Source organism: Delphinapterus leucas, chromosome 20 (genome assembly GCF_059928025.1).
Source record: "Delphinapterus leucas isolate spDelLeu-1000000601 "Yukka" chromosome 20, BTC_Dleu_Yukka2, whole genome shotgun sequence".
NCBI lineage: Eukaryota > Metazoa > Chordata > Mammalia > Artiodactyla > Monodontidae > Delphinapterus > Delphinapterus leucas.
Genome location: NC_143148.1, coordinates 34050685 through 34076810, shown reverse-complemented (window position 1 = coordinate 34076810; position 26126 = coordinate 34050685). Strand labels below are relative to the sequence as shown.

Here is a 26126-nt window from a genome sequence, read left to right as displayed (position 1 = left end):
TATTTGCAGAGGGCAGATCTCCTCTCCACTAGCTGTGTTGAAGGCTGTGCTTCATGTGTACATGAAGCACAGAAATGCCCTTTATCAGGAAAGCTGGCTTAACCACAACACCCTGCCCTCAGTTCTTCCAAAGTGCAGAAGAGGGAGGCCCCATGAGGGGTGGGGAGGTGGCGTGGTGTGCATGGTGAGAGAGGGTGGGGGTCGAGGAGTCCTGCCTGGGCATCAGTTTAAAGACTGAGTGAGTGACTGTGGTCAAATCAGCCCCCTGTCCAGGCCTCGGTGTCCCCATCTATAAAGGAACCTTAATCTAGCTGAAGTCGACAGGTTTTAGGATGGTGCTGTGTAATTTTCTGATGAAATTATTGGGGTATAGCTGCCCCTCCCTTTCCACTGACTCAATAATTTCTTAATGGAATCCAGTTTATCGCTGTGATCCATGCTGGCAGGGGACTGATATAGTTTTTCCAGGAGGGGCCTGTTAGATCGGCTGCAAGAGAAGGGGAGTTTGGAGGCTATTTCTGGCAGAGTGAGGTGGGTGAAAAATGTAGGGGTGGGAGGTGACAGGAGCACTTGGGGAGAAAACCTGAGCCGGGGCCTCGTGCTCAAGATCTGGAAAGAAGGGCTGGCGCTGCGGGTGAGGAGGGGCTGGGCCGCCAGGGTCGGCAGGGTGAGGCCACGGCAGCTGAGGCGGGGAGCTGGTGGGAGAGGAATGTCCCTCTTCCTGGCACCTGTCCTTGGGCTTGTCGACCTCTGACCCCATCCCACAAATACTCCTGGAGAGGAAGGCAAGGAGGTATGCCTCCTTAGTGCCCATCAGGTACCTGCACCTAAAACAGAGATCTGAGTAACAAACTATTGAGAGCCTGCTGTGGGCTGTTCTAAGTGTTTACATGGATCAGCTCAATCAAGCCTGACAGCTGAATGAAATAGACATGGCTATTAGCCGCATTCTACAGATGGGCTCAGAAAGGTGAAGTGACTTGCCCAAGGACACACAGCCTGTGAGTGATGGAGTCACACTCAGCATCTGGGTGCGTTAGGATGGGCAGACTGGAGTCAGAGGCAAGGAATGGTTAGGATGCAAGTGCTGGGTGAGCCAAGGGTGGAAGGAAACAATCATCTTGAGAAGGGAGGGTGAAAATCTGGAAAAGGCAAGCCTTAACCTGTGCCTTAAAGGATCTGTGCAATTTGAATAGGATAAAATGTGCAGGGAAGGGTTTTCCAGCAGGAGGGAACACAACAAAGGCATAGAGGCAAGCAAGTGCCAGGACATTTGGGACAGAGCAAGCAGCCTGGCAGGGGCTCTGCCAGCGCTTTGTGGGTCATGAGGCCACTTGAGCAGTAGGCTGAGGGCAATACTGCTGTGTCCTGAGAGTGCCTTGAGGCCTGGAATCCCCAGCATTCGCCAGGAAAGCTGAGAGGAGGCTGTGTCCAACCCCCTTGTGTGGTTTCACGGATCGAGGGGCAAAGTCCAGCAGCTTCGGGCCCCTGAGGCAGAAATGGAGGACCTGGAGGGGCAGGAAGCCCTGCTCCTCTTGGATGTACACGGAGGAGTCCACTGCCGCCTGGGCGGCTGTGGATGGGCAGGAAGCTGGCCGTTTCTTCCCGTGAGCCGGAGGAGAATGGCCTCTATGTGGGCCACAACAAAAAGGCTTTTCTGCCAAGTCGGAGGGGGAGGAAGCAGCCAGCTCAGCCCTGCCCCAGCCTGAAAGGAGGCTCTGTTGGTGGCCCTGGGGTCTTCGATGTCTAGAACGTGTGAGGAGGGAAGGCCAGGGTGGTCAGGGGCCTCCTCATCCCTTCTGGATTCTCCAGCAGCATGGGGGTGGGGGTGGGGGCGCTGGGCTGCTGTGCAAGTCATTCTGTCTGGGTTCTAATCGTCCACTTCCTGGCTGTGTGACCTTGGCCAAGTGTCACTTCACCTCTCTGAGCCCCGCTCGTCTTGGGAGTGAAATGTAAGCAAGGGAGCATGCAAGACGACTGGAGTCGTGATCACACACTGAGCACTCGCCAGCACTTGACAGCCAGTGTCCTCCGATCATCCTCCCAGCAGCCAGTGGGGTAGGTCATGTGATCCCCTCCACTGAGGTTTAAGTACCGGTAGCACCAGGGCTGAAGCCCAGGATGTTCTGGACTCTAAAAACCCCAAGCTGTGCAAAAGCAGAGGAAAAGAGGCTGGAAGGAAACACACCAGCTGTCCGCACTGGCTGGGGAGTGATGGCAACTTACCTTTTTCTTCTTGTTTATCTGTAATGTCTTGCCTGTTTTACTTGGGAATTAGCAAAATATAAAGAAACAAAAGATGCTGAGGGAATGGGGGGCTGGGAGGGGCCCAAGGTGAGCTTAGGTTACAGCTTGATTTAAAAAAACAAGCCATGTTAAAGATGTGGGCTTCTGTTTAATCCTGGGGAGGAGGGGGTCACTGGGGCTGCAGGGCTGTCTGGAGCTGGGGAGGGGGAGAGAGGGCCCAGGCGCTCCCCCACCCCTCGTGCCTCAGAAACTTCCACACACTGGGCCCCTGAGCAAGGATAAACTGGGCTCGTGAGATGGGCTGTTCCTTGAGCCAACGGGTTTCTTTGAGCTTCCAGCCGGGAGCTGGGGCTGGAAGTCTCCTCAGGCGGTTTCCTGAGGAGGTGAGGCCTCTGCTAAGTCTCCCCTCCGGCTACGGAAGAGCTCGGCGAGAAGGCCTTTCATCCTGTCCTCTCTCATCCCCGTGCCCCACACCGCCCTACTCCTGCCTGGTGACCTCTGGGCTTCTAGGTGACCCTAAGGCTTCAGGCAGGAGGCAGACCTGGTGGGGCCCCGCGGCTGCTGCCACAGGAAGGCTGACGAGGCAGCGTCTCCCCTCCCCCCCACCCCCGTGCCGCCCACCAAGGCCCCTGGGCTGGGGGAAGCACACAGGCGGTTTCCTAGCTGAGCCTGAGTGGCCTCTGGGGCTTCCGAGGGCCAGCGTTTCCTAATCTCCTCAGCCAGTTTTCAACACAAAGAGAGGAAAGGGCGGGATGAAGGGGGCACACAGCTGCGGGGGAGGGTGGGCCTGGAGCAGGCTGGAGGACCCTACCTAAGGAGCTCTGGGGGCCTGGCCTGCTGCGTGGCTGAGCATCGCAGTCCTGGGTGCCCAGGCTGGCGCCCAACAGGATGGGCCCAGAGGTCGGGCGTGGAGTGCAAGGCTCACCAGCCAAGCTCAGACCCGAGGGCAGCGACGCCCGTCTCCTGCACTCCTGGGCCCTGCCTCGTCTGCCCCCTGCCCGGGGCGAGGTTTTCTGCTTCTTTGAAGAGGGCAGATCCTGGGTGGCCCCTCACCTTCTGGGCAGAGCATGTGGAGGAGGGGAACTTCTGGAATCCACAGTGGCATCGTTTCTCATCTCTTCCTGTCCAAGCTGGGTCTTCAGGCTGCCTAGAACCAGTCCGGATGGGTGGGAAGGCTGGGTGGCCTGGACTGGTTATCCCACCCTTCCTAGACGTGCAGGGTGTGCGGGAAGCTGGGTGCCCTTTCTCACCATGAAGGAATGGCCAGTAAGTTCCCCACCCCTTCTCTGCCTGACCCCAGCAGGGCCACCCCTGGTCCCCTGCCTCACCCTCCTCTGGTCTATTGAGGGCAGCCGTCTCCCACTCTACCCGAGCTCTGCCCCTTCCAGGGCCATCGGGAAGGAGGCCCCGCAGAACTGTGAACGAGGTCTCTTTGGCGTGGTGGGGGGCAAGTCCCCTAATCCCAGCCTGGACCACGCCCTCCCCACCCTAGTCACCTGCAGCCCCTCCAGCTGTAAGCTCCAGCCCAAGGCCTCTTACAAAGGAGGCACTCTCGCCGGCCGTACGATTTAATCAGTGCAGATTATTTACAGAAAGAAACGTATGGGGGTGGACACTGACCCCCTCCCTCCCCACCCCCCTTGGCTGGCTCACTGGTGGTTCTGAGGATGGAGCGGGGAGGAAGCTGCTGGACCCGCACTGGGGCCAGCCCATGAGGAGCCCCTCCCCGCAGGGGCCTCAGGGATTCTGGGCGGCACACCTGCTTGCTCAGGGCTGCAGCGAAGCAGAGGGGACAGAGCCGGCTGTACAGTACCATTTCCCACAGCAGCCTCGCCTCCTGCTTACTTTGGGAAGGAAAAGAGGGAGGAATCATCTCCACGCTCAGGGCTGAGCCCAGGACGGGGAGGATCTCCAGGCTACCACTAGTGGGCTCTTCTGGGGGCTCCACAGCCCTGTCCCACAGCCTGTGTGAGGGGATGAGCTGCTGGCCTCTCCCTACCAGTGCCGCTGGGGGACAGGGAGCTGGCAGGGAGGAACACCCCCAGGCTGGTGGGCACGTGTCTGTGGACACCTACCGTGCCAGCCTGGGCACCCATCCGCCCGTCTCTCCCTGGGAGAGCCAGGACACTGGCAGCTGAGCCTGAGGCTGCTGGGGTTCTGAGACCTCTGAGGATGGTGGTGTGGGTGACAGAGGGAGGGAGGAGGCTCACGGAAAGAGCCCAGTCGGGTCACGGCTCAGAGAGGAGAAAGTGGGCGGGGGTGGAGACCCAGCCTGGGGCCGAGGCTGGTGCTACCCTTGGGGAAGGGGCCTCGGCAGACCCCCTTTGGTCCTTGGTAAGGCAGGCCCAGGGCCCCTTCTCCAGAGAGGGAAGGGGGTGTGGGCTCAAGGGGTCCAGGGGAGCTGGGGGCTGTTGGCCCTGTGCTGGCCAGGGGCAGGGTAGGTTCTTAGGCACAGGGAACCAGGCTGCTGGAGTTGTCAGAGGTGGGTGGGAAGGAACCCGACCTCAACAGGACTCAATCAGCGGGCCACCTCCCCCTCTGCCCCTTCTGGCCTGGGGCTGCCACCGGGTAAAAGCTCTTTCTAAGACCACAGAGACTCAGAGGGCTGGAGATCAGTTAGGCCCCACCAAGCTCCAAAGCCAGCAGAGCCCTCGGTTCTGGCCCTGGTGCTCAGGCTGAAGCACAGCCCAGCAGTCCTTTGGCCACTCTTCCAGCCAGGCCTTCTGACCCTCTGCTCCTCTGGCTAAGCCAGAGTGGGTGGGAGCCTAACTCCCTGTCTGGTGCAGAACTACATTTAGAAAACTCTAACCCCCTGCCCTGAGGGACCGCCCTGGTCAGGAAAGTAGGAAGAAATGCTCAATTAGTGTGCAAAAAAAAAAAAAAAAAAAGATACCTGGGCATAAATAAACAAGGGGGCAGGCCTGGCAGGGATGTTAGAGGGCCTGGAGGGGCCCCCACCCAGGGGCTGAGGGAACCACTGAAGGCTCTGGATGAAAGGCCCCAGGAGCTGTCTCAGAACCACAGGCACGGCCAGCCCGGCCCCTTAGCACCGTGAGGAGCAGGACGGGCTGGTGCGGAGGGTCAGACCCACTCCTGCAGGGAGCGCTTGCAGTAGAGGAGCATGCGGGGCGCGCCCTTGCGCTGCATCTGCACCAGCGCGTAGGTGAGGCCCAGGATACAGAGCAGCAGCAGCATCGGCGGCACCAGCACCATCACCATGTTCACTGTCCGAGTGACCTCCTCCATCTGCACCACCACGCGGCTGCCCCCGTCCTTGTCCGTCCCCTCCCCGAAGTCCCCCTCTTTGCCGCCGGGGCCCGCCTCGTGGCCCTCATTGCCCTCCTCACTGTCACCGCCTGCCCCGGGCTCTGCACCCCCGTCAGGGTTGAAGGGCGGACGGGCCACGTCAGGCCATCGGGGACCCGGCTCCACGTGCTCTTGGCAGCCCATGAAGTCCCGCAGGATGGACTTGGGGTAGCCGGGCTCCATTCGCAGGCGCTCGTTGTCAAACTTCCAGTATTTGGTGCCCTTGTAGAAGTAGGTGTAGGCTGCGAGGGCAAGCAGACCGGAGAGGTGTCAGGCCGGGGCCCACCCACCGGCCAGAGACCTCGAAGAAGACCAGGGCGAGCTGAAGGGGCCCCAGCTTTAAAACACCATCCTTCTCACTTGCTTACCAACTTATAGGAGCCAGACCATGCTCAGAGAAGAACAGGGTTTAGGTCAGGGGCACGACTACAATCCTGTGCTTCCCGGCTGGGCTGACATTGACTAGGGCAGTGCACAGAAGGGTCCGGTAGCCTGCTGGGTTGTGGGCTACAGTCAGGGGACCCAGGCCTGGCTTCTCCCGGCACCGGAGAGGCCAGTGTCTTGCTCAAGGCCACACAGTCAGCCTGCATCAGACCTGGAGAGGGGACTGATGCCGCCTCGGACCAGATCTCTGGTCTTGGGCACTCCACCCACATCCCTTTAACTCCAGGAAGGGCCAGGTTTGAACCACCAGGTGCGTCTATACTCAGCTTAGCACAAGGAGGTCAGAGCAGCTGCAGAGTGAAACCATCACGCATGGAAGCCGTGTGACACGCACGGCAGCTGTGTGACCCACCCGAGCATTAGCAAAGCCAGCCGGGTCTCCCCTGAGGCCGAGAACCCAGAGGCTGAGAACCAGGGCTGATGGGTTTTCTTAAACTCACCAGAGACCCTGCTGGAGAAATAAAAGCCACAGCTCCCTGTTGCTCAGTTATAACGACAGAGATCATGCTTCCCTGCCAAGCGGGTAAGGGGGCACCCCGGGAGGACTCCCGCTCCTGTCGCTCTGAGCCAAGCTCACCGCCCACCCCTGCCAGGCTCAAGGCTCTGTGGGGATCGGGGCAGCTCTGAGCACCAGCTCTGGACACAGGCAGGTCTGGCTGGACTCCGTAACTTTCTCACTGTGGGATTTGGGGCCCTTTACGCAAGCCCTCTTTGGCCTCTGTAAATGGGGTAAATGGTAGCCTGGCACAGCTGTGTCCCCCATGCATTCCATCTCGATGCTGGTGACCTCAGGCAAGCCCTGTTCTCTGTGTATGGAGGAGGGGGGAGGGTGAGTGCTGGGTAGACTGGGAGGGGGCTGGCCCTGGTACCTGCATCGTTGCTCAGGAAGGCCCCTTTGGGGGAGGTGGGGATCCCCTGCCACACGCTGATGGGCTTGGGATAGCCGGGGTCTCCACGCTGCGTGTCCTCATTGAAACGCCAATACCTGTGACCAAAAGCACCGGGCTGCGGGCCAGCTGGGGCCTGGAGCCCGGTCTGCACAGGCCATGGGTTCTTTCTGGGCAGGCCTGAGGGTGGGGGCCCAGTGCGGGCCTTTTCCCTTTCGAGGGGTGCTCACCTGTCCTCTTGGAAGAAGAAGGTGTGACCTGTGGGCTCCCACCAGATGGCTGTGTCTATGCGGTCGTAGGGGATACCCAGGCCGTAGCTGGTCAGTGGCTGTGGGTAGCCAGGCTCCAGGTTCGCTTCTCGGAAGAGCCAGTAGCGGCCACCTGTGGGAGGGGCGTGGGGGTGAGGACAGGCCTGGGGCCAGTGGGGGGTGTGCAGGAAGGGGGCACCGGGAGGGATATTCTGGGCTCCCAAATCTGTTCACATCCATTACCACACTCACCACACACACACAGACACACACACACAGACACACATCCTCGTACACAGGACAGGCACTGACACCTACACACCCATGACAACATACAGCACAACTCACCCTCGCATCACACACAGTGGACATTCATGGACACCTGCGACACACCCATTTACACACATACACATTGCCAGGTCACACCTGTACACACACCACACACAGTCGCACTGTATACGGGCCTCCATTCCCACTTGAACATCCACCCCCCACACAGTTCTTATACAGATAGAGGAAAGAGGGGGAGCCCTGCTTGGCCTCTGGGTCTGGGGGCTGCATCTCTGGGGCACCCCAGTGCATGGCCCAGGGCTCCTTACTTTTAGTGTGGACCCAGCCCTGTCCTCGGGGAGTTCCTGCCTGGTTGAGGCTCGGGCCAGTGGGGCTGGGGACACAGCTGATCCATCAGGGGTGCTGCCCTTGAGGCCCTCCCCAGGAAGGCAGGCCCCAGAGGGAGGGCTGAGGGGAGGGAGCTCCATTGTCTCCACAGACAGACTCAGGAATCCTGCCCCAGAGTGGGCTCGGGGACCCATTCTTATGAGGAAGGGGCAAGGAAGGGGCACAGAATGCAAGGAAGGAGGGCGATGGGGCAGAGGCCCTGTGCTGCAGAAGGTAGACACTTGCCTCCAATCAGAGCAGCCTCTGCCGCCCAGTCCTTTGGTCTCTGTCTACGTCCCCAACCCCTGCCTTGCTGCCAGAAGGACTCGTCTCCCCCGAGTAAGCCCACAGTGGGCAACAAGACGAGATGTGCACGGTCCTTCCCTCTCCTCCTCCCTCAGTCCCGGCTGGGTCAGAGGTCAGGCTAGAGGTAAGGGCAGGAAGGCCGCCCAGTTCCCTCCCTCCTACCTGCCCCAGCTCACCTTTGAAAAAGACAAAACGCCCATCTTGGCGCTCGTAGGCAGCACTGATGTCACTGGGCAGACCACGCCAGAAGTGCCCGATGGGCATGGGGTAGTTGTCCAGGACCCGGTTGTGCCGGACCCGCCAGAACCAGCGGCCCTGGGGAGGGCATGGGTGTGAGCGAGCATGGCAGGCTTGCTGCCTTGGCCTGGGGGGAGGCCCTCCTCGACCCACCCCTTCCCCGGTCAGGGAGAGTCCAGGGGGAGGTGGCTTAGGAAGCCAGGGCGGCACCAGGGAGAGAGCCGGGGTGGGGTGTGGACTCCTAGGCTTATTGTACGATCCTGGGCAATTCTCTTGTCCCTCAGGCTGGTTTCTTCTTGGTCTAGGGTCTGATGGCTCCCCAGGGGCTGCTCAGTGAAGCGGGGGTGGAGGCGGGGCAAGGGTCTGGGGGAGAAGTGGGAGGGTGCTCTCTGCTCTGAGCCTGGGCCAAGGGGCTGGGGAGGCACAGGCAGGGCCAGACCTTGAACACGAACATCTCCCCACGCAGCACGGCCACTGTGTCAAAGTCCCCGTCGCAGATGTTGGGGCCATACTGGTCGGGCCGCTCCGTGGCTCGAGGCTGGGCTGGGGGGCCTGGCTTTGGGGGCTGCTCCGGCTTCCCGCCTGGGGGAGGTAGCTGAGGGGGTCTGGGGGGCCGGTGGTCTGGCTGGCCTGGCCGCCGGGGGGTCACAGTGGGAAGAGGCCGGGTGGGCTGTGGCTGGCCATCTGGGGTGCCTGCGGAGGGCGGCAGGGGGAAGTGAGGGGGTAGCCCTGGAACTCAGCCGGGATGCCAGGGTCTCCTACTTAGAGCCCTGGGAGCCTGGGGTCCCTAGCCTGGGGAGACCTGTGCTCCATGGGCAGCCCACCCAGGCAAAAGGCCCTATCTGGCCACAGCAGACCCCTCCCCCGCACGGCCATCAGCCCTGGGAGGACCTCCATCCTCCTCCACACAGCCCCTTCCTTGACCTCCCCACACTGGGCTTGGGTCACTGCGCCCCTGGGGCTGCCGCTGGCTCCACCCCCCTCGGTGATGTTCCCCTCAGGATGCCAGCCTGCTCCAGTGGAGGCTCCAGGAAACAGTGGACACAAGCAGAGGGAAGAACTTGGTACCCAGGTGGCCAGGAACACAGTGAGGGCTGAGGGTGGGCACTGAGTGTGGCCCTGACCCACCGAACTGGCCCCCAGGACACCTCCCTACTGGAGGCCTTCTCTGCTGGGGCCTGGTTGCAGTGGGGCGGCAGGGATGCCACCTGCCTCAAAGGCACTGGGAAGTGATAAACCAGCAACACTCAGTGGAGAGACTGGGACAGGCACGGGCTGGGAGTGACAGTGGTAGGAATGGGGTCCTGGGACCCCAGGGACACCCTCGGTCTAATAAGAATATCACTCAGGCTGAGGAGGAAAGGGGGGCAGTGAGGGGCCCTGGGGCCATCATGAAAGCTCTGGGTGAGGGCCTTGAGGGAGGGCCAGGTCCTGGAGTTGGCCAGCCCTGGGTTTGATTTCTAGCACCACCATTTACTCACTGAATGATGTGAACAACCACTAATCCTCTCTGGGCCTCAGTTTCCTCGTCTACAAAATGGGGGTAGCAGTAGTACCTACACCTCATAGGGCTGGGAGTTGAGAGCAGCGTGCAGAGACCACGGCCACACCCATGCCGCCCGCTCACCGTACAGCTGCTGGATGCCCCGGAGGTCGTCCTCGGGCAGCTGGAAGTTGTCAATGTCCATCCACTGGTAGAATGGTGCCATGATGGCGCTGGGGTTGCTTGAGTGCTCCAGCCCCAGGGCATGGCCCAGCTCATGCACTGCTACCAGGAAGAGACTGTTCCCTGTAGTGGGGGCAGGCAGCACAGTCAGCTCTGACCTGGCCCAGGACCTGGACACCCCAGACAGGGCTGGGGTGGGCTGAGGGGGCCAGAGAGCCTGGCCATGCTTTACTCTTAGAAGAAGCTAAACTGCTCTGACTTCTGGGCCTCTAGCTTCCCCATCTGGAAAATGGGTACGATGATCCCTTCCCTTCCCTACCACCCCTCCTTTGAGATGATGGGCAGGAGACTGAGACCAAGCGTCACTGCTCCCGAGGACTGCACAGGGGATGCTCTCTCCTCTGAGCCCTGAGGCTCCAGCTCGCCTCCCCTGTTGTCACCCTGACCAGCTGTTCTCACCATGCAGGTCAGTGCTGGAGAAGGTCCAGGGCTCATCTGCATCGAAATGGGTGTCCCCGCCCAGACCAGGGCCAGGGAAATAGGCGTGGGCCAGAAAGCCACCTGTGCCGTCAAACGGTGAGCTGTCGCCGTGGAAGCCAGAGGCAAAGAGTACCATGATGTCGGCCTCCTTCTGCCGCCGCAGCCGGATGTCCTCATAGGGTACCTCCTGGAAGACCAGGGGCGTGGCCTGCTCCCACACGCGGAAGGCCCGACGCACCGCCTCCAGCGAGTGGTACCAGCCCAGCTTCTCCGTGTAGTTCTGGATGCTGCAGGTGGGCAGAGAGAGGTGTGAGTGAACACAGGGCCTGGGGCTGCTGTCCACTGCTAGCACTCACTGGGCCGGGGGCGGGGACACATGGTCTGAAGGAAAGGGGATAAGATCTGAGCTGGTTCACGGACAATGCTCATCAATATCAACTGTTAGTTTACTTTGACGTGAATTTAAAAAAAAAAAAAGAACTAACGTGAAGCCAAGGAATTCATTAGGAGATCACTGAATAAGGTTGCAATGTGCCAAATAAGCTTATTTTAAGAAAGAAAAGCATTAAGTAATTAAAAGTATAGGTGACACATAGCCAAGAGAAAGACCTAGAAAGTGGGATGCAAATGGCTGAGGTTTGGGAAACACAGGCCAAGAGGTTCTGAATGTTGGGCTCCAGGGTCAGGGTGACCTGAGTTCAAGGCTTGGCTCTAACATTTTCTTTGTGACCTTGGGCAAGTGACTTAGTCTCTCTGAATTTTAGTTTCATCACCTGTAAAGTGGGAAAAGGAGGGCAGCGCTTTCATCATGGCGTGCCTGGGAGGATTAAATGACTGAACTCAGGTAGAACATGGGCATATATGAACCTGCACATGATAAAAGCATGATGAAGCCTGTTCAAACTCAGGACTGCTGGCTTCCAGAACATACCTCTTTCCAACATGCCATGCTGTTTCTCTACTACCAATGTTCTGCAATTTAGTAGGTTAAATCTATGTATAATTCTAAAAGAGCTCTTTCTCCCTTTATATTTTACCCTACTATCCATATTCTCCTAAAAACAATTCTATCATTCTTGCAGATAAATATTAAACAAATATACCAGCCCCTAATAATAAGTATCTGTCCTTCTAGATTTCCACTGCCTTGAAGAGTACAGACTAAAGGCAACTCTGCCTCACACTTGACCCAAACAAAACTGTGATGCCTATAAAAGGTACATATTCTGATTTTTTCTTTCTTACATAATTTTATTCTGAGAACATGTAAATGTTAAACATTAACAAGCATCACACACACACACACAGACACACACACACACACACACACAGCATGATGAAGCCTGTTATCTCCCACATAAAGCAGATTGAGTCCATGTGCTGGACAGATCTCCATCAAAGATCACGAATCAACTCATGGATCATGAATTCACTCTCGCAGCCTGGGTCTATGTGACGCTGTGGGCTGCTCTTCCTCAGGAGATGGAGCTGCGGGTGGGGTCATGGCTGGATTGGAACAGGAAGGGGGAACCCTTGGGGCCTGCCACAGAGCTCAAGGCTCAGGGGAGTTTCTTGCCAAAGGACTCAGTGGAAAGGAGGAGGGTGCTTGAACCAGGGTCTGCGCAGGTGACTTGCTGCTTGCCTGCTTGCATCTGCCTGGATTCAGGCATCCCAGTCCTCCCTTACCCTTCAGACGCCTGAAGCCCCCAGTTTGCACTGGTGCAGGAGCCCATCTGGGCAGGTGAGGCCAGCCCTAGGTTGCTGGCGGGTCAGGGGATGGAGGGAAGGAGGACAGAGCAGAAGCAGTTCAAAGGTCCTGCCCTTCTCTGGAGGGAGACTGCCTGGGGTGGGTGGGTGAGTGGGGTGACCGATCTAATCAGCATGGGAGCGGGATTGGCAAGATTGGACGGCTAGGCCGGACACCCTGCAGTGGGCTGCTGGGAAAGGAAGCCTTCCAGAGGAGCCCACTGGGAAGCCTGAGGCCTCAGGCCAGGCAGAGAGGGGCCAGCTGCTTCTGGAGGGTACCCTGGGGGACGCCACCCTGGGCAGCCAGGGTCCCTACCTGAAGGTAAGGTGGTGGTTGTTCCACTTCCTCCCGGTGAGGGCGTAGCGCTTCCGCCGCCGCAGATTGGCTTTCACGCGTACCCCGAACTGGTCTGGTACTCCACAGCGGGGCCGCTTCATCCACCTAGGTGCACAGAGCCTCCCCTCAACACGCCTGCCTGCTGGGCTCTGCCTCTTCCAGGCAGTCCACCGTCTCCCACCCTCCCCCCACTGGCCTCCAGCTGCCCCTTATATGGGTGTGGAGGGGGTGAGGGACTCTCTCAGCTTCGAGATCCTCATCAGGAAAACGGTACAGTGACCTTGTACTGGAAGACTGGGTGCCCAGCAGTGGCTCTGCAAAGGTGAGCCCCTTTTCAGCACTATCACCCAGGAATGGGAGGAGAGTTACCCTGAGGCTTCTTATCCCTGATACCTTATGCTCTGTGTGTGCTCATCAAGGATGTGGCTTTGGGTCACATCACCTCTGCCAGATTCAGAGCAAGGCCTAGCTAGGCAACCACATGTGTGCATGTGTGCTGCACCTCCCCATTCCCATGCCTGTGGCAGACATCACTAATCAATCCTATGCTCCTTGCTGCTGAACTGGGCTTTGGCCTCAGGAGCTTGTTCAACACTAGGCAGCAGGCAGCCATTCCCAACCAATCAGAGCTAGCACGGAGGATCAAGCCATATGCCATCTCTTATCTAGGCCACTCTTTTCTGGAAACTCCACATGCCAAGCCTTCATCAGAGCAGGCCAGAAGGAGGGCAGGTGCCAGTGGGGTCTGGGAATGGCCCGACCGAGGGACTCACGCCTTGGTCTCTTCGTCCAGCACACCCGTGATGGGGATCCCGTAGAAGCGCTGCATCTCGGCGAGGGCCGAGGCCAGGATCTGGGCGGAGCGCATGGTGGACATGTGGCGGCTGGGCTGGGGCAGGTAGCCATAGAGCCGCAGCCAGTTCTGCAAAGGAGAGGCCATGACCTGGTCAGCAGGTTCTGGCACCACTACCTCCAAACATGCATGGCCTGCATCCCACCACCTCTCACCTCCACCACCATCACCTCCCGTCACCACCTCCCTCCAGGTGACCATGTGAGCTTCTGTACGCTCTCCGTGCTTCCACTTCCTACGGTCTGTTCTCACACAAGAGCCGGAACAAAAGGCCTTTACAAGTCAGGTCTGGTCAGTCTTCTGTCTAGAACCCTCCAAAGTCTTCCCATCTCAGAGGAAAAGCCAATTCTCACAGGAACTACCTGTGAGGCCTCAGGGCCTTTGCACTTGCTCTTCTTGCTGCCTGGAGTGTTCTCCCCACAGAAATCCGCATGGCTCATGCCCTCATTCTCTTCAGATGTCTGCTTCATCACCTTATTGGAGGAGTGTTCTCTGACAAATGTAAAAAAGACACCCATCCGCTGTACCCTGTACTCCCTCTCTTGCTTCCCTGCACTTGTCACCATCTGACACCCTGTATGTTTCACTTAGGTGTTTATTATTTGCCTTCCTCCATCAGGACAGAAGCTGTGTCTCTGAGGACAGTCCACAGTTGCCGTCCTTATTACTGTGCCGGCCCCTCCAGGGTGGGGCCTTCTACCATTCCAGGCAGACCACTGGGGACCCTACAGGGTTCAGAAGCTCTTGAATTCTCACCAAGTAGGAAAACCCGCCCCTTGGTGCTGCTCCCCAACAGACCCTGAACCTTCCAGAGGGAAAGCAGGTGGGTTCAGGCCCCCCACCCAGGCCCAGGAGGGTGGGACAGGAGGCCTGAAGTCCAGTCTCTGCTCTGCCACAAACTGTCTTCTCTCCGGGCCTGAGTGTCCTTGTGTGCAAAATGGGAGCCATGGGGTTGTCAGGAAGTGGGGTGAGAGAGATGGACCTGGGAAAAGCAGCTGGGACGCAGTGGGGGTGCCCGTCCCATTCAAGACTTGCTGGGCAAGTTTTTTCATCCATCTACCCCCATCTGTCTGTGTGTCGGCCCACCCAGCCAGCCATCCTGCCAAGTGTTTCTGAGCACCCTGTCTGTGCCAGGCGCCATGCCAGCTGGAGGCCGTGGAGGAGGCGGCTGAAGTGTCCTGACCTCCAGGGGTTTATGATCTCCTTGGGGAGACCCGGTGCACACGCAGAGTGAGGAATTCACGCTGGCAAGTCTGTGAGCAGACAGGACCACTGCAGTCAAAACCGGTGGACGGGATCCCCAGTGAGCCAAGCTGAGTGGTGGTAAGGAAGGGAACTCTGCCCTGCCCACCTGGTGCCCCCAAGGCCACGAGAACATGGTGACCACTGTGGGAGGCTGGTGAGCAGAGGCCAGGGACTGCTGTGGGCCTGGGCTACATGGAAGCATGTCCTTTGAACCCTTCCTTGTCTATCTTTGGTCTCTGGAAACCCCCAGAGTGAGGGGACCTAAAGGCCTGCTCTCTGAGACACTCTGGAAGGTGAGGGCTGCATATCAAGGGCCCACGGGGCAGGATGGCAGCTGGACAAGGTAGTTGCTCTGGGCTGACAGCCATGTGTCAGCTGGCCTGGGCCACGCTCACATCTGTCTGCCACCAGGGTCACATCCAGCTCCAAAGGTACTGGCTTCCCTTAGTGCCACTCGCCAGCCCAGCCCTGGCACCTGCCCAGGCCCCTGGTATGGATGGGTTGCCCGCACAGCCCGGCTCAGCACCGCCCAGCCTGCTGCTGGAGGGAGCAGAGGCTGAGCCAACGAGGGCAGCGCGGGAAGACTGCCAGAGCCTGAGGATGCCCAGCCACAACTTCGAGGCCTCGCAGGACAACGCAGCAGACACCGAGTTGAGAAACGACCACGGCTCTGGGTACAGATCCTGGCCCAGCCACTTTGCTCGCTGTGCCTCAGTCCGTAAAAGGGGGTTGACTCAAGACCTGCCTCATCTCATGGATTTCTGTGAAGATGAAATGGGCAAGTCCACAGGAGCCCTTGGCACTGTGCTGGGCAGGGGAAAGTGCTCAGTCAACACGGTATTAATGACAGAGGCTGGTGGGGGCAGGGGCACTGCCCAGTTGTTCCTAGAGTGGCAGCCTGTTGTGCCGGTCGACAGGGTTGAAGGATCCAGGCTCCGACAAGGCAGGCTTGGGTGGGGGCAGGGCAGCTGGGGGAGGCAGGAGCACCCTGTGGCATCCCCCATGGACCCCCCTCACCCCTCCTGCCCAGGGCCCCCTTCCTTCAGTTCCACCAGACACTGGCAGTGTTATGGGCGCCCTCCCCATTCTTCCCAAGCATGGAAACCTTTCCTGAGGCTCCTGTGTGTCTGTAAAGGCGGATGTCCACCACCGTTAATGGACACGGTTTGCCTGAAGAAGCCTGGAAAGATCTAGAAGGCGAGGCTGTGATGCTCGGCCAGCTCTATCAGTGAAAGGAATCCAGCTGGAGGTGGGGGGAGAACTGGGGCTGCTGCTGACAGATGAGGGCACCTCTATATCACCTATTTGCATAAGGTAAAAATATCTTGGGGAGCGCAATCACAGGCCACCAAGGGACTGATTAGCAGTGTGGCGAGTGACAGGAGGAGGGCAGGGCGGGGGAGGCTCAGGCTGGGGCCCTGGGGAGGGGAGGGAGCTGGGCCTGTCTGCAGTGAAGAGCTCCAGAGCCCGGTGGGGGATGGGGCAGAGGGGCCCCTTCAATACTGGGCACAGCTCAGGGGGCTGACGGGAAAGGCCCGAGGGTGCCTGTGGACCCCCATTCACACAGACAAACACCCTCTGAATCCCAGGGAAGCCAGAAGCTTCCATCTCGGTATCAGCCAAGGCTTCCTGATGACAAATGTCTCTCGGCCACTGCTGGGTAAAAAGCTGAGGCTGAGGACTGGTGACATGAGTGGGCTAAGATGAAATACAGCCTTGGCCCAGAGCAGCTGAGGCCCCGGAAGACAAGGAGCTGACTGAGCCCACCTAACGGGCAACGCGCCAGTCAGTCTACACCGCCCGCGGGGCTGGGGCTTTTCCTTCCCCCAGTGTCCAGGAGAAGTTTCTCATCACCTTACTGCTCTGCTAAGTTCCACAAGCCCTGGGGGCGGAGGGGAAAGACCATGGGGGGCACAGGTGCATGGCACGTGCTGCCCTAACTCCAGCCTCCTGAGGGGCTCTGCGGCTCTGGGACAAAAGCGGGAAGCAATTCCCAAGGTCATGACTGACCCCTGGTCTCAAAGTCGGGGAGGGGCTGTGCTCAAGCCCCTGCTGCTCCTACCGGTAAAGGCTGTCCCTTCCATAAGGTGTCTCCTTTTCTGTCCAGTCACCTCGAGTCTCACAGGTGGGGTGAGCCAAGCAGTGAAGCTCTGTTGCTCAGCTGGGGAAACTGAGGCTCAGGGAGGTCAGTAAGCAGCAGAGTGGTGGGCCCTCCTCCATGAGGACCACTGTCCAGTGGGAGGCAGGTAAGGGTTCTGCAGAGAGAGCTCTGGGCCACGAGGCCCCCTCCTGCCTGGGAGGGAGGCCGCTGCAGGAGACCCCACCCACCCTGGTTGTTTCAGCCATTTCTTTCTCAAGCTCCAGACCCCATCCCATAAGTGTGTGTAGAGGCTTCAGGTGAGTGGTTGGCCCCAGGCAAAGAGATGTAGAGCCATCAAGAATCTGAGGGGGAATTCCTGGCCCCCTGGCCCCTAGGAGAGGACATAAATGCAGCAGCCAGGGGCTGAGAATCTGCTGGAGGCCAGACTGTCCACTCTCGTCACCCCTGTCCACTCTCGTCACCCCATTCGATGCTCACAAGTACCCCATCCCCATTACACAGACAGCAAGTTTCAGAGAGGGTGAGGGGCCCACCCAGGGTCACGCAGCTGGTCTATGGCTAGAACCGGAGCCCATAAGCAGTGCTATTGGACCAGGCTGTTTGTGAAGCAGCAGCAGCTCCTCTGGGCCTGAGGCAGGGGACACTGGGCTCTGGCCCTTCTCGGGAACAGCGCCCAGCACGGCACTGGGGGAGGGCGCCCAGCCCTCCCCACACTCCACATCTCCGGCTGGGTCTGGGCGCTGGGCCACGTCAGCAGGGCTGCCCCTCAGGACTGCCGAGACAACCCCTCCCCACGGGGCTGGCGTGTCTGGGAAGGAGCTGCCCGATCCATACTGTGCATTAAGCAGCGGTGGGGGCAGGGTGAGCGTGCTGCTGCAGACGCATCCAGCTCCTTGGGGTTCAGACAAACCAAGCCGCCTCCCACCCAGCCTTATCAGACCCTGTGCGATAAGAAGAATCTCTCCTGGCTCTGCTTTGCTTCACTCACCCACGGCTCTCTCTGCAGGCCAAGCAGACCCTAGCAGGGCTGCCCAGACAGGCACAAAAGGCGTCTTGTCAGGCGCGCCAGCGACGGACGCAGACCTTTCATGGTGTCCTGAGGTCCTCACTGTGCCCGCAGACGGCATAACTAGTCTGAGGCCAGGGAAGAAAGGGGGCGCCAAGCCAGCCCACCCTGTCCTTAGTGGATCATTTACTCCCTTTAGAGACAGCATAGTCCATATTTAAGCAGTTCTGGAAGAACACACTTGCTCATTTGGGGCTCAAATCTAACCCACCCCCCCCAAGATGGGAAAGTTGCAGGTGGGGAAGGGGCTCTGGGTGGTGGGGAGAGCAGGCCGGGTGGGGGACATCCAGCCAGGGAAGCAGGAAGGAAGTGGACGCCACTTCTTTACCCTGTGGGCTCCCAGCCTGCCCCGCACTCCTTAACCCGGAGGGAAAAGCAGCCGGGTCCTTCGGCCAGTGGGCGGGCAGGGATGGGGAAAAGGGTCCTGTTTGCTAGTGGTTTCGGGCTGGCCGAGGGCCAGGCCTGGGGCCTCACCTGGAAACCCCCTGTAGGTGTTGTCTCTTACGTGGGGCTGCTTTCCAGGCAGAGCCTGGGTGGCTGGACAGGCAGGGGTAGGGCTCCAGGCTCACTTGCTTGGGGGCGGGCCCTGGCTCTACCTCCACACCCTCCTTCCCACCTGGCTCAGGCCCAGCAGGCTCCTGCCTGGCGGCACTTCCAAAGGATGACACCCTGGGCTCTGACCTGTAGCCTTTAACCCCGCTTGGGGGCTGGGAGCTCAGGCTTCTCTGCCACCACCCAGGCTGGGGAATCGGGTAATGTCTCTCACCTCAAGGTCTCAGCTTCCTCTTCTGGACAATGGGGTCATGACTGCACCTAAACTTACAGTTAATACAGGATTAAATGTGAAAATGCTTACAAAACACCCCTAGGCCCTAACCAGGATAGCACCAAGTATGTTGAAGGTGCTCAAAAATAACACTTGCTCCTCCATGGGCCCCACGTGAGGGGCACCGTACATAGCATTCGGCATTTTACACATAAACGCACTGAATTTCCCCAGTAACTCCATCCAGTAGATACTATTACTAGTCTCATTTTGTAGACAAATGAGAAACTGAGGCTCAGATGGGGTCAGTGACTTGCCCACAACAGCAAATGCCATGTGCTTCTCATGGTCACTGTATTTTGTCACCATTTTGTAAGCGCTTCCTATGTACCAGGCGCCAGGCCCATGTGTGGTGGACACGAAGCTGGGCTCCCACCCCTCTGGGGGGTGGGAGAAGCTGCTTCTGGGAGGACCAGGTGGTGTCCAGGGCTAAGGGCAAATCCTAGAGAGCAGTTCCAGACCCTGACCTCCAGGCTCCGTGGCTGTGGGGCATCTTTTGAGGGCTGGCTGATGGCTGGGATTCAGGTCCCCATCTGTCTGTCCAGATACTGGAGGTTGAGTTGGGTCGTTTTGCTCATTTCCTGCTATTCCCACAAGGGAAATGGGATCTGGTTAAGAGGCATCCCTCTTTGTCTTTCTGATCCAGGACCATCTCATACATCTCTGCTGTACCTGCCCGGGGCTGCAAAATCTGTACTACCTCCCCTAAAGGGCTCAGGCATCCCCAGAACCACTGTTCTTCTGGGGAACGGCCTCATATGAGCTCTAACTCAGCGGGGGCTTGTCCAGTCAGAAGGCACCTACTGTGTGCCTCAGGTCTGGAGTGTTCAGCTACCTGCAGGGTCCCAGGTCCTCACATTCATCTGTGGACTCCTCCCTGGGCCCTCTTTGAGCTGGAGAAGGATCTAAGCAGAGAGCCCCCAAGCCCTCTCTGCTTCTGCTGACTCACAGAACACATCTCCACGCCCAGGGCAGAGCTGGCCATGGGGCTTGACCCCTGCCCGAGTGGTCAGCTGTGTGAACTACATGAATGTTGGGACGATACTGAACATGCCAACTGCCTTAATCCACCCTGGCTGCTATAACGAAAATACCATGAGCTGGGTGGCTCATAACAATATTTATTTCTCACAGTTTTGGAGGCAAGAAGTTCAAGATCAGAGCGACAACATGGTCTGGTTTGGTGAGGGCTCTCTTCCTGGCTGCTAACTTTTTGCTGTGCCCCCACATGGTGGAAGGGGCAAGGGAGCTTTCTCAGGAAGTTTTAATTATCTTTTTTTTAAAAATTTATTTATTTAATTTACTTTTGGTTGCGTTGGGTTCCACATTGCTGCACACGGGCTCTCCCTAGTTGCCGTGAGCGGAGGCCCCTCTTTGTTGCAGTGTGCAGGCGTCTCACCGCGGCGGCCCCCAGGCACTGCGGAGCACGGACTCCAGTAGTTGTGGCACGCGGACTCAGTAGTTGTGGCTCGCGGGCTCTAGATCGCAGGCTCAGTAGTTGTGGCACACAGGCCTAGTTGCTCTGCAGCATGTGGGATCCTCCCGGACCAGGGCTCGAACCTGTGTCCCCTGCATTGGCAGGCGGATTCTCAACCACCGCACCACCAGGGAAGTCCTCTCAGGCAGTTCTTATAAGAGCACTAATCCCACTCACGAGGGCTCTGCCCTCATGACCTAATCACCTCCCAAAGGCCTACAGCACCAACTTTAATTGGAGGTGGGAAGCAGTGGCCACCACTACAACCACCTCAAGCTGGCCTCAGGCAGAAGTCAAACTTCCAGCTGGGCAGAGGCGTCGATGGCAAGAGGCATCTGGACCAAGCAACAAAGGGGGCATGGAGGAGTGACCAGAACCAAGTGCTTGGCAGGGAGAGGATTTTCCTTGCCGGGCAGCATTGCTATTCTGAATTGGCATCAGAGAACAAGGGTAGTTTTTGGAGGGATTTGCAGGAAGTCTTCTAAGGGGGGTCTGGGTGTGTTTCTAGGTTGCTTCCTCTCCACCCTCCTTGAGGTGGGGCAAAGGAAGGCGTCTTGAGTCCAGGGGTCAGAATAGGCAGGCCAGGTGATGCACACACATGGAGAACACACTGGGCTGTTCTCTGCAAGGAGGAAGCTGACTGACTGGACCCCAGGGCAGACCTAACACAGGGCTCCGGCAAAGGGCTGGGCATGAAGGGCACAGCCCAGTCAGATCCCAAGTGCCTGGCAGCACCAGTCAGCCCAGTTCTCTCTGGGTTTTGAAATAAAGTATGGAGAGCAGTAGCTTGTTAGTGATAAGAGGAGAACAGATTAAAAAGCAGAGAGGGAGAAAGAAGGCGAGAAGATTCAGCTTCTATAAGTTCCCAAAGACAAGCCCTCACATTAACCCCTTCTCTTCGCAGGTGAGCACGGGGGCCCCTGCTACTTCTGCTCCAGTTAGGAAAGGGCACTAACAGGAGCACACGGTGGGGCCCCAGCGGCCAGCATGGAGGCGCGGGCAGAGACTGGAGCACAGGAAGCCTGGGGCTGCGGCGCCACAGTCAGACCTGAAGGTCAAAAGCAGAATTCCAGTTGACTCCTACCCCTTTTTTTGCTCTCCTGCTAAGCTGCCAGGTAGGGGCAAGGAGGTGGGTGTGTCCATGTTTTAGTGGCAGTGGCACCACACCTTCGAACTCTAGCGGCCTGAGTCACCTCCATGCGGAGGCGTGGGTGGGCTGAGGGCCTAGAGGTGTGTCTGGGGGGTAGGGGGAGGTGGGGAGAGCCAAAGCTTCTCTGGTGAAAAATCAAAGGCACTTAAGTGGAGTATGCGCTACAGCCAGAAAGAGCAAGACAGAAATCTGAAGGAGGGCCTGGACTCTCAGGTCAGGGAGGCCAGGAGCTACAGCTGGCACCTCAGTCAGGTGGGGCCTGGGTCTATGTGGGCCAGAATGGCTGGAGACTGGGACCTGACAGCCAAGGGAGGGAGTGGGACAGGGCAGAGTAGCTCAGTGGTGGCTTCCCCAAGGAAGACAGCCTTCTCCAGGCTGAGGCCTGGCAGGCTGCCAGTGTCTACTGGCTCCTAGCACACGTCTGATTCCTTAGTATGATGAGATGCCTCTGGTTTCTGCCCTGGGAGGGAGAGAGAGGGAGAGGGGCTGGCCTTGCCTCAGTTTCTAAGCTGCTCAGAGACAGTCCCAGCCATTGACCTGGCTGGAGGTCTGGAGCTGTGGTCAAGGACCAAAACCCTTCTCCAAGGGACAGAGCCTCTAGCAACAGGGTGCAGCCAGGCCCAGGAATCTCTGATGCTGGTTCTTGGTTAGCATGGACCTGGGGACAGTTTTCACAGCCTCCGGGCAAATGCGCTGGCTGCTGAAGCCATTTGACTCTTTAGGCCCAGATCCAGCCAGACTTGATGGGAGTCCATAGAACAGCCTGTACTCCAAAGCCAACTCTAGGCTCTGGGATAGCCCACCGGTCTCTAATCCTGCGTCTACCTTGGCTTCCAGCACTCAAGGGTGCCCTGTACTTTCCAGAATTTCTTCCCACAATAGCCCAACCCAAGTTTCTCCCGAGGGGAGGGGCTGCAGGTCAGTCACAGAATCCCTAGTCAGTGCCACACAGGCATAGGGCCATGGTCTGTGGCCCAGTGCAGGCCCTGGGCTTTGGGTACTCCCGCAACTGGGAGAGGAGGAGGTGATGGAGAAGCAGAAGCAAAGGAAAGAGAGAACGAAGGCCCTCAGACCACAGGTCCCAGTGCCCCAGCTCCTGGCCATCTAAAATGCCAAATCACAATGCCTGGCTACCAAATTCCAGTTTGGTCTGCAATTGCTTTCTGTGTGGAGATGCCATTTCTAAGTATAGATTATAAACTCCTCGGGGGTGGGTCTATGACTTGCAATTCTTTGGTATTCAACTCCAGAGAGTGGCAGGTGGGCCCAAACAGCACTCTCTGCCTAGTACCAGGATGCAGGCTGAGGGGCAATCCCCACCAGCAGGGGTTCCCAGTAAGCCCCTGCCTGCCTGCCTGCCTGTGTGAATCGGGGGTGGGGTGGTGGAGCTGGACTGGGGATGGCCTGGGGTCCCACTCTGCCTCCTGCCAGGGCCTGGCTCCCTGTAGCTTTCCCTGGCCGGGCCGAAGAGGGAGGGCAGAGCAGGTGGGGAACTGGCTGGGAGGTGTAACTTGAGCTGGGAGGAATTCCCTGCCCTTCCTCAGTGCTTTTATTAAAGTAGGGCGGGGAAGGGCAGGCTTCCATCGGAAAAATCTCCCAGGCAGCCGGGGAGGTGGGGAAGCCGCTGAGAGCTGGGAGGGAGCACCGGCCTGGCTGCAAATAGAAACGGCACTCAGGGCAGCAGCCCGGACGGCAGGAGGCTCCAGGCCGGCGCAAGGGCACCGAGGCCCGAGCCTACCGGGGACGCGCTGAGGGGGGTGTCTCCCCATCATGCCAAACCTCTCCCCTTCTCCTGGGCGGGGGGCAGGGTCTTAGAAGTCGGGAAAGAACGTCTACGCTTTTGCTCTGGGTCAACGGAGCTAGTGCCCTCACTGTCCCTAATCCGGAGGACGGCGCTCGGCGACCCCATGGAGCCGGGGGCGCTGGCTGGACGCAGCTCTGCGCCAGGAGGCGGCGCCTAATCACCCACGGGACCGCTCCAGAGATGGGCCCCGGTAGGGACGTCTGCCGGGCTCCTGGTGAAAAAATGTTCGGGGTCCACCCTCTTCGGCCCGGGCCTTGGCGTAGGGGCGCTGGTGGAGGAAGCGCCGGGTGAGACCGGGTCTCCCTCTTACATGCCATCTGGCCGTGGCGCGGCTTGCGCGCAAGAGTCTGAGAAAGTCGCCAAAGCGCCCCCTCAACCCGAATGGGCTACCTCAGAGGTTCGCACCCCCTCCCCCTAACCCAGCCCGCCGCGCGAGGCTCAGTGTCACCCAAACTAGAGTCTATCTAGGCGGGAGCGCTGCCTGCTGTGCCCAAGACCCCCCCCACACACACACAGAGCAGCCCCCTTCCCATTCGCAAAGAACGTCACCGTGCGTCCGCAGAGCTCTCGAGGAATCAGGAGTCCGGTAGGGAGGGAAGGAGAGGAGCAAGGGCTGGGGGTGGCAGAAGCGGCTCCCGGGACGCGGGCTGGGAAGGATCAGTGCCCAGGGCGGGGCTGTAGGGGTAGAGAGCGGGCGCAAGCCCTACGCCCTCCAGGGTTTGGGAAGAGGTGCACCACCAAGGGCTAGCTGGGGAGGGGCAGCTTGCCGGGTCCCCTTTCTTCCCCGCCCCCAACTCCGGGACTGGGGTTCATCTCCGCGCCCTTCCTCTCCACGCTTCAGGGTGCGGGCGTGGCTTCCTTCCCACCCCAAGTCCCCCAGCCCCAAGTCCTCCAAGCCGTGGCAAAGGGACTGGGCGAGGGTCCTTACCTCGGCATTGACTTCTGCGTCCTCCGCCGCTGCGCCGCGGCCCAGGCAGCCCAGAAGCACCAGCAGCAGCGGCAGCAGTCGCGGCCGCGCAGCCGCCTCCCGGCCGCTAAGGAGACTGCCCGCCCAGCCCGGCCGTCCGGGCGCGCTCCGGTCGCTGCCCATGCTTCCGGCGACCGGCCTGGTCCGGGGCGCTGCTGCACGCGCGGCTCGCCCGCTCGCCGGGTCCACGCAAGCGGCTCGGAAACTTGCGACGCTCCCTGGCTCCCCGCCCGGCGGGCGCGAGGCAGACCTCCCGGTCCCGGCCACCGCGGAGCCGCTTAGGTCTCCTCGGCAAATTCCCACGCCCGAGGAAAAGCGGGCCGGGCAGGGCCGGGCGCGCGGAGCCTGCCCACGGGGGAGAGGGCGGGCCGGAGCCGCCCGCCGCGGGGTCCTGCAGCCTCGGCGCCCGCGGCCCGGCTCTCGAGAGCAAGCGCAACTCCTGAGCCTTTGTCTGGCTCAGCGCTCCGGCCGCCCGGTCCCGCGGCGCCCCCTGCGCGCCCAGCTCCTTCTGTCCATGTCCGGGGCCAGGCGCTGCCCAGAGCGCGCGCCTCCCGCCCGTGGATCCTGCTCGCCCCGCGCCCGACCGGGCCCGGGTCCCCGCGCAGCCCAGGGATGAGGCGCAGGGAGCCGGTCGGAGCGAGTGAGCGAGCCAGAGAGCCGGCGCCAGACGTTCCCGGCGAATTCCGCACAACCCCGAGCGCTCCCGGCCCTCCTCCCCGCGATGCACTACCGCCGCTCTTAAAGGGCCAGTGCTCTCTTGGCGGACGGACCCAGGCGGGGTCCGGGGGCGGTACCTCAGCCAGAGGCTTCTTGGTAGCAGGTGCCGGCGGTGGAGCCGGACAGGCGACCCTTTTACTCTTCCCAGACGGCGGGAATCCTGCCCAGTCCGCCCCCGTCACTCCCCTCCTTGCTTTTGGGGAGCTGGGTTAACCCCCAAGAGGCCCGCCCCACAGAGGGAGAGGCAAAAAGGAATGAAGACGCCTCTTTCTCCCGCCTAGTGGGTGGTTGGGGACACTGAGGCAGCGGTGAACAGGGAGAGCCGAGAAGGAGAGACCCAAGTGTCTGGTCTTAGGCTAAAAAAAATGAAAAAAAAAAGATAAAAATCTAGAGATTTGTTGGCCTGAGGTCTCTTTTCAAAAGCCTCAGGGTGTCTTTGGCCCTTCAGGACTTTTCTCAGTTGCCAAGTGAAGCGTTGGGTACCTTGGATGGGCAGTGCCAAGCGACAGAGACGCGGTTGCAGTCCTGGGTTGCCACATACTTGCTGTATGGAGGTGGGCAAGTTACTTAACTTTTCTGAGCCTCCAAGTCCTTATCTGGAACGCAGGGCAAAGGGCTGGGGTGGGGGGTTAGATATACTTCTGGCTGCTGGCCTAGCACACATTAGGTGTCCGAGCAAAGAACACTATTTCGTGCAAATGAAATGTGACAATGTAGCCCCACAGGGTGCTGGGCGGGTGGGCAAAACTCCCCGCAGAGCGGAGCTTAAAGTGCTAGTTTAATTCTATTCCAAGAGCGGCTTGAGATCCGGTCGGTTTGGATGCTGAAGGCTTGAGGTGGGAGGCCTGTGTCTAAGGTCCAGAGAGGCTGCGCATCCTGACCAAGGGAAGTCCGGGAGGGGCAGAGTCCTGAGGTGAAGGCCCCCGCGGGAGGGCAGGAGGGCGGAAACCGTCCCTCTCCGACACCACCTCCCAGCCCCGGAAATGGGAGCTTTCCTTACCTGAGGGCGGGTTTCCCTAATGTAAGCCCTCAGGTCGCCCGGCAGGCCTCACGTCCTGGAAATCCACAGAGATCTGGCAGAGCTTCAGAAATGGCCTGTTCACCGACCTGCCAGGTGAAGAAAAAGAGCCCTGTTAAAGAGAACAGGCAGTAAAGTGATGAAGATAGATTTTATTTAAAAAAAAAACAAAAAAAAACTATTGCAATAGAGACTCCGATATAGAACTGGGCCTGATTCAAAATACACCTGGAACAAGTGGGGATTTACTGCCAAGGAACAAGTGGGGGGCGGGGCGGCATTGGTGGATGGAAAATTACTAAGGGGAGACATCAAGTCTGGGGGGATTCTGGCTGAAGGCA

At 59.3% G+C, this 26126-nt stretch overlaps 1 protein-coding gene across 1 annotated transcript; it reads right to left on the bottom strand.

Moving 5' to 3' along the window:
* Positions 1 to 3297: 3297 nt before the first annotated feature.
* MMP15 (matrix metallopeptidase 15) lies at positions 3298 to 24775 on the bottom strand. Its single transcript, XM_022555934.3, has 10 exons — positions 24012 to 24775; positions 13335 to 13483; positions 12541 to 12666; positions 10458 to 10765; positions 9960 to 10121; positions 8772 to 9025; positions 8272 to 8410; positions 7115 to 7265; positions 6867 to 6982; positions 3298 to 5795 (listed from the first exon to the last, which is right to left on the bottom strand). The coding sequence occupies exons 1-10, from the start codon at positions 24171 to 24173 to the stop codon at positions 5329 to 5331; spliced, it is 2034 nt and encodes a 677-aa protein (XP_022411642.1). The 5' UTR covers positions 24174 to 24775; the 3' UTR covers positions 3298 to 5328.
* Positions 24776 to 26126: the final 1351 nt, after the last annotated feature.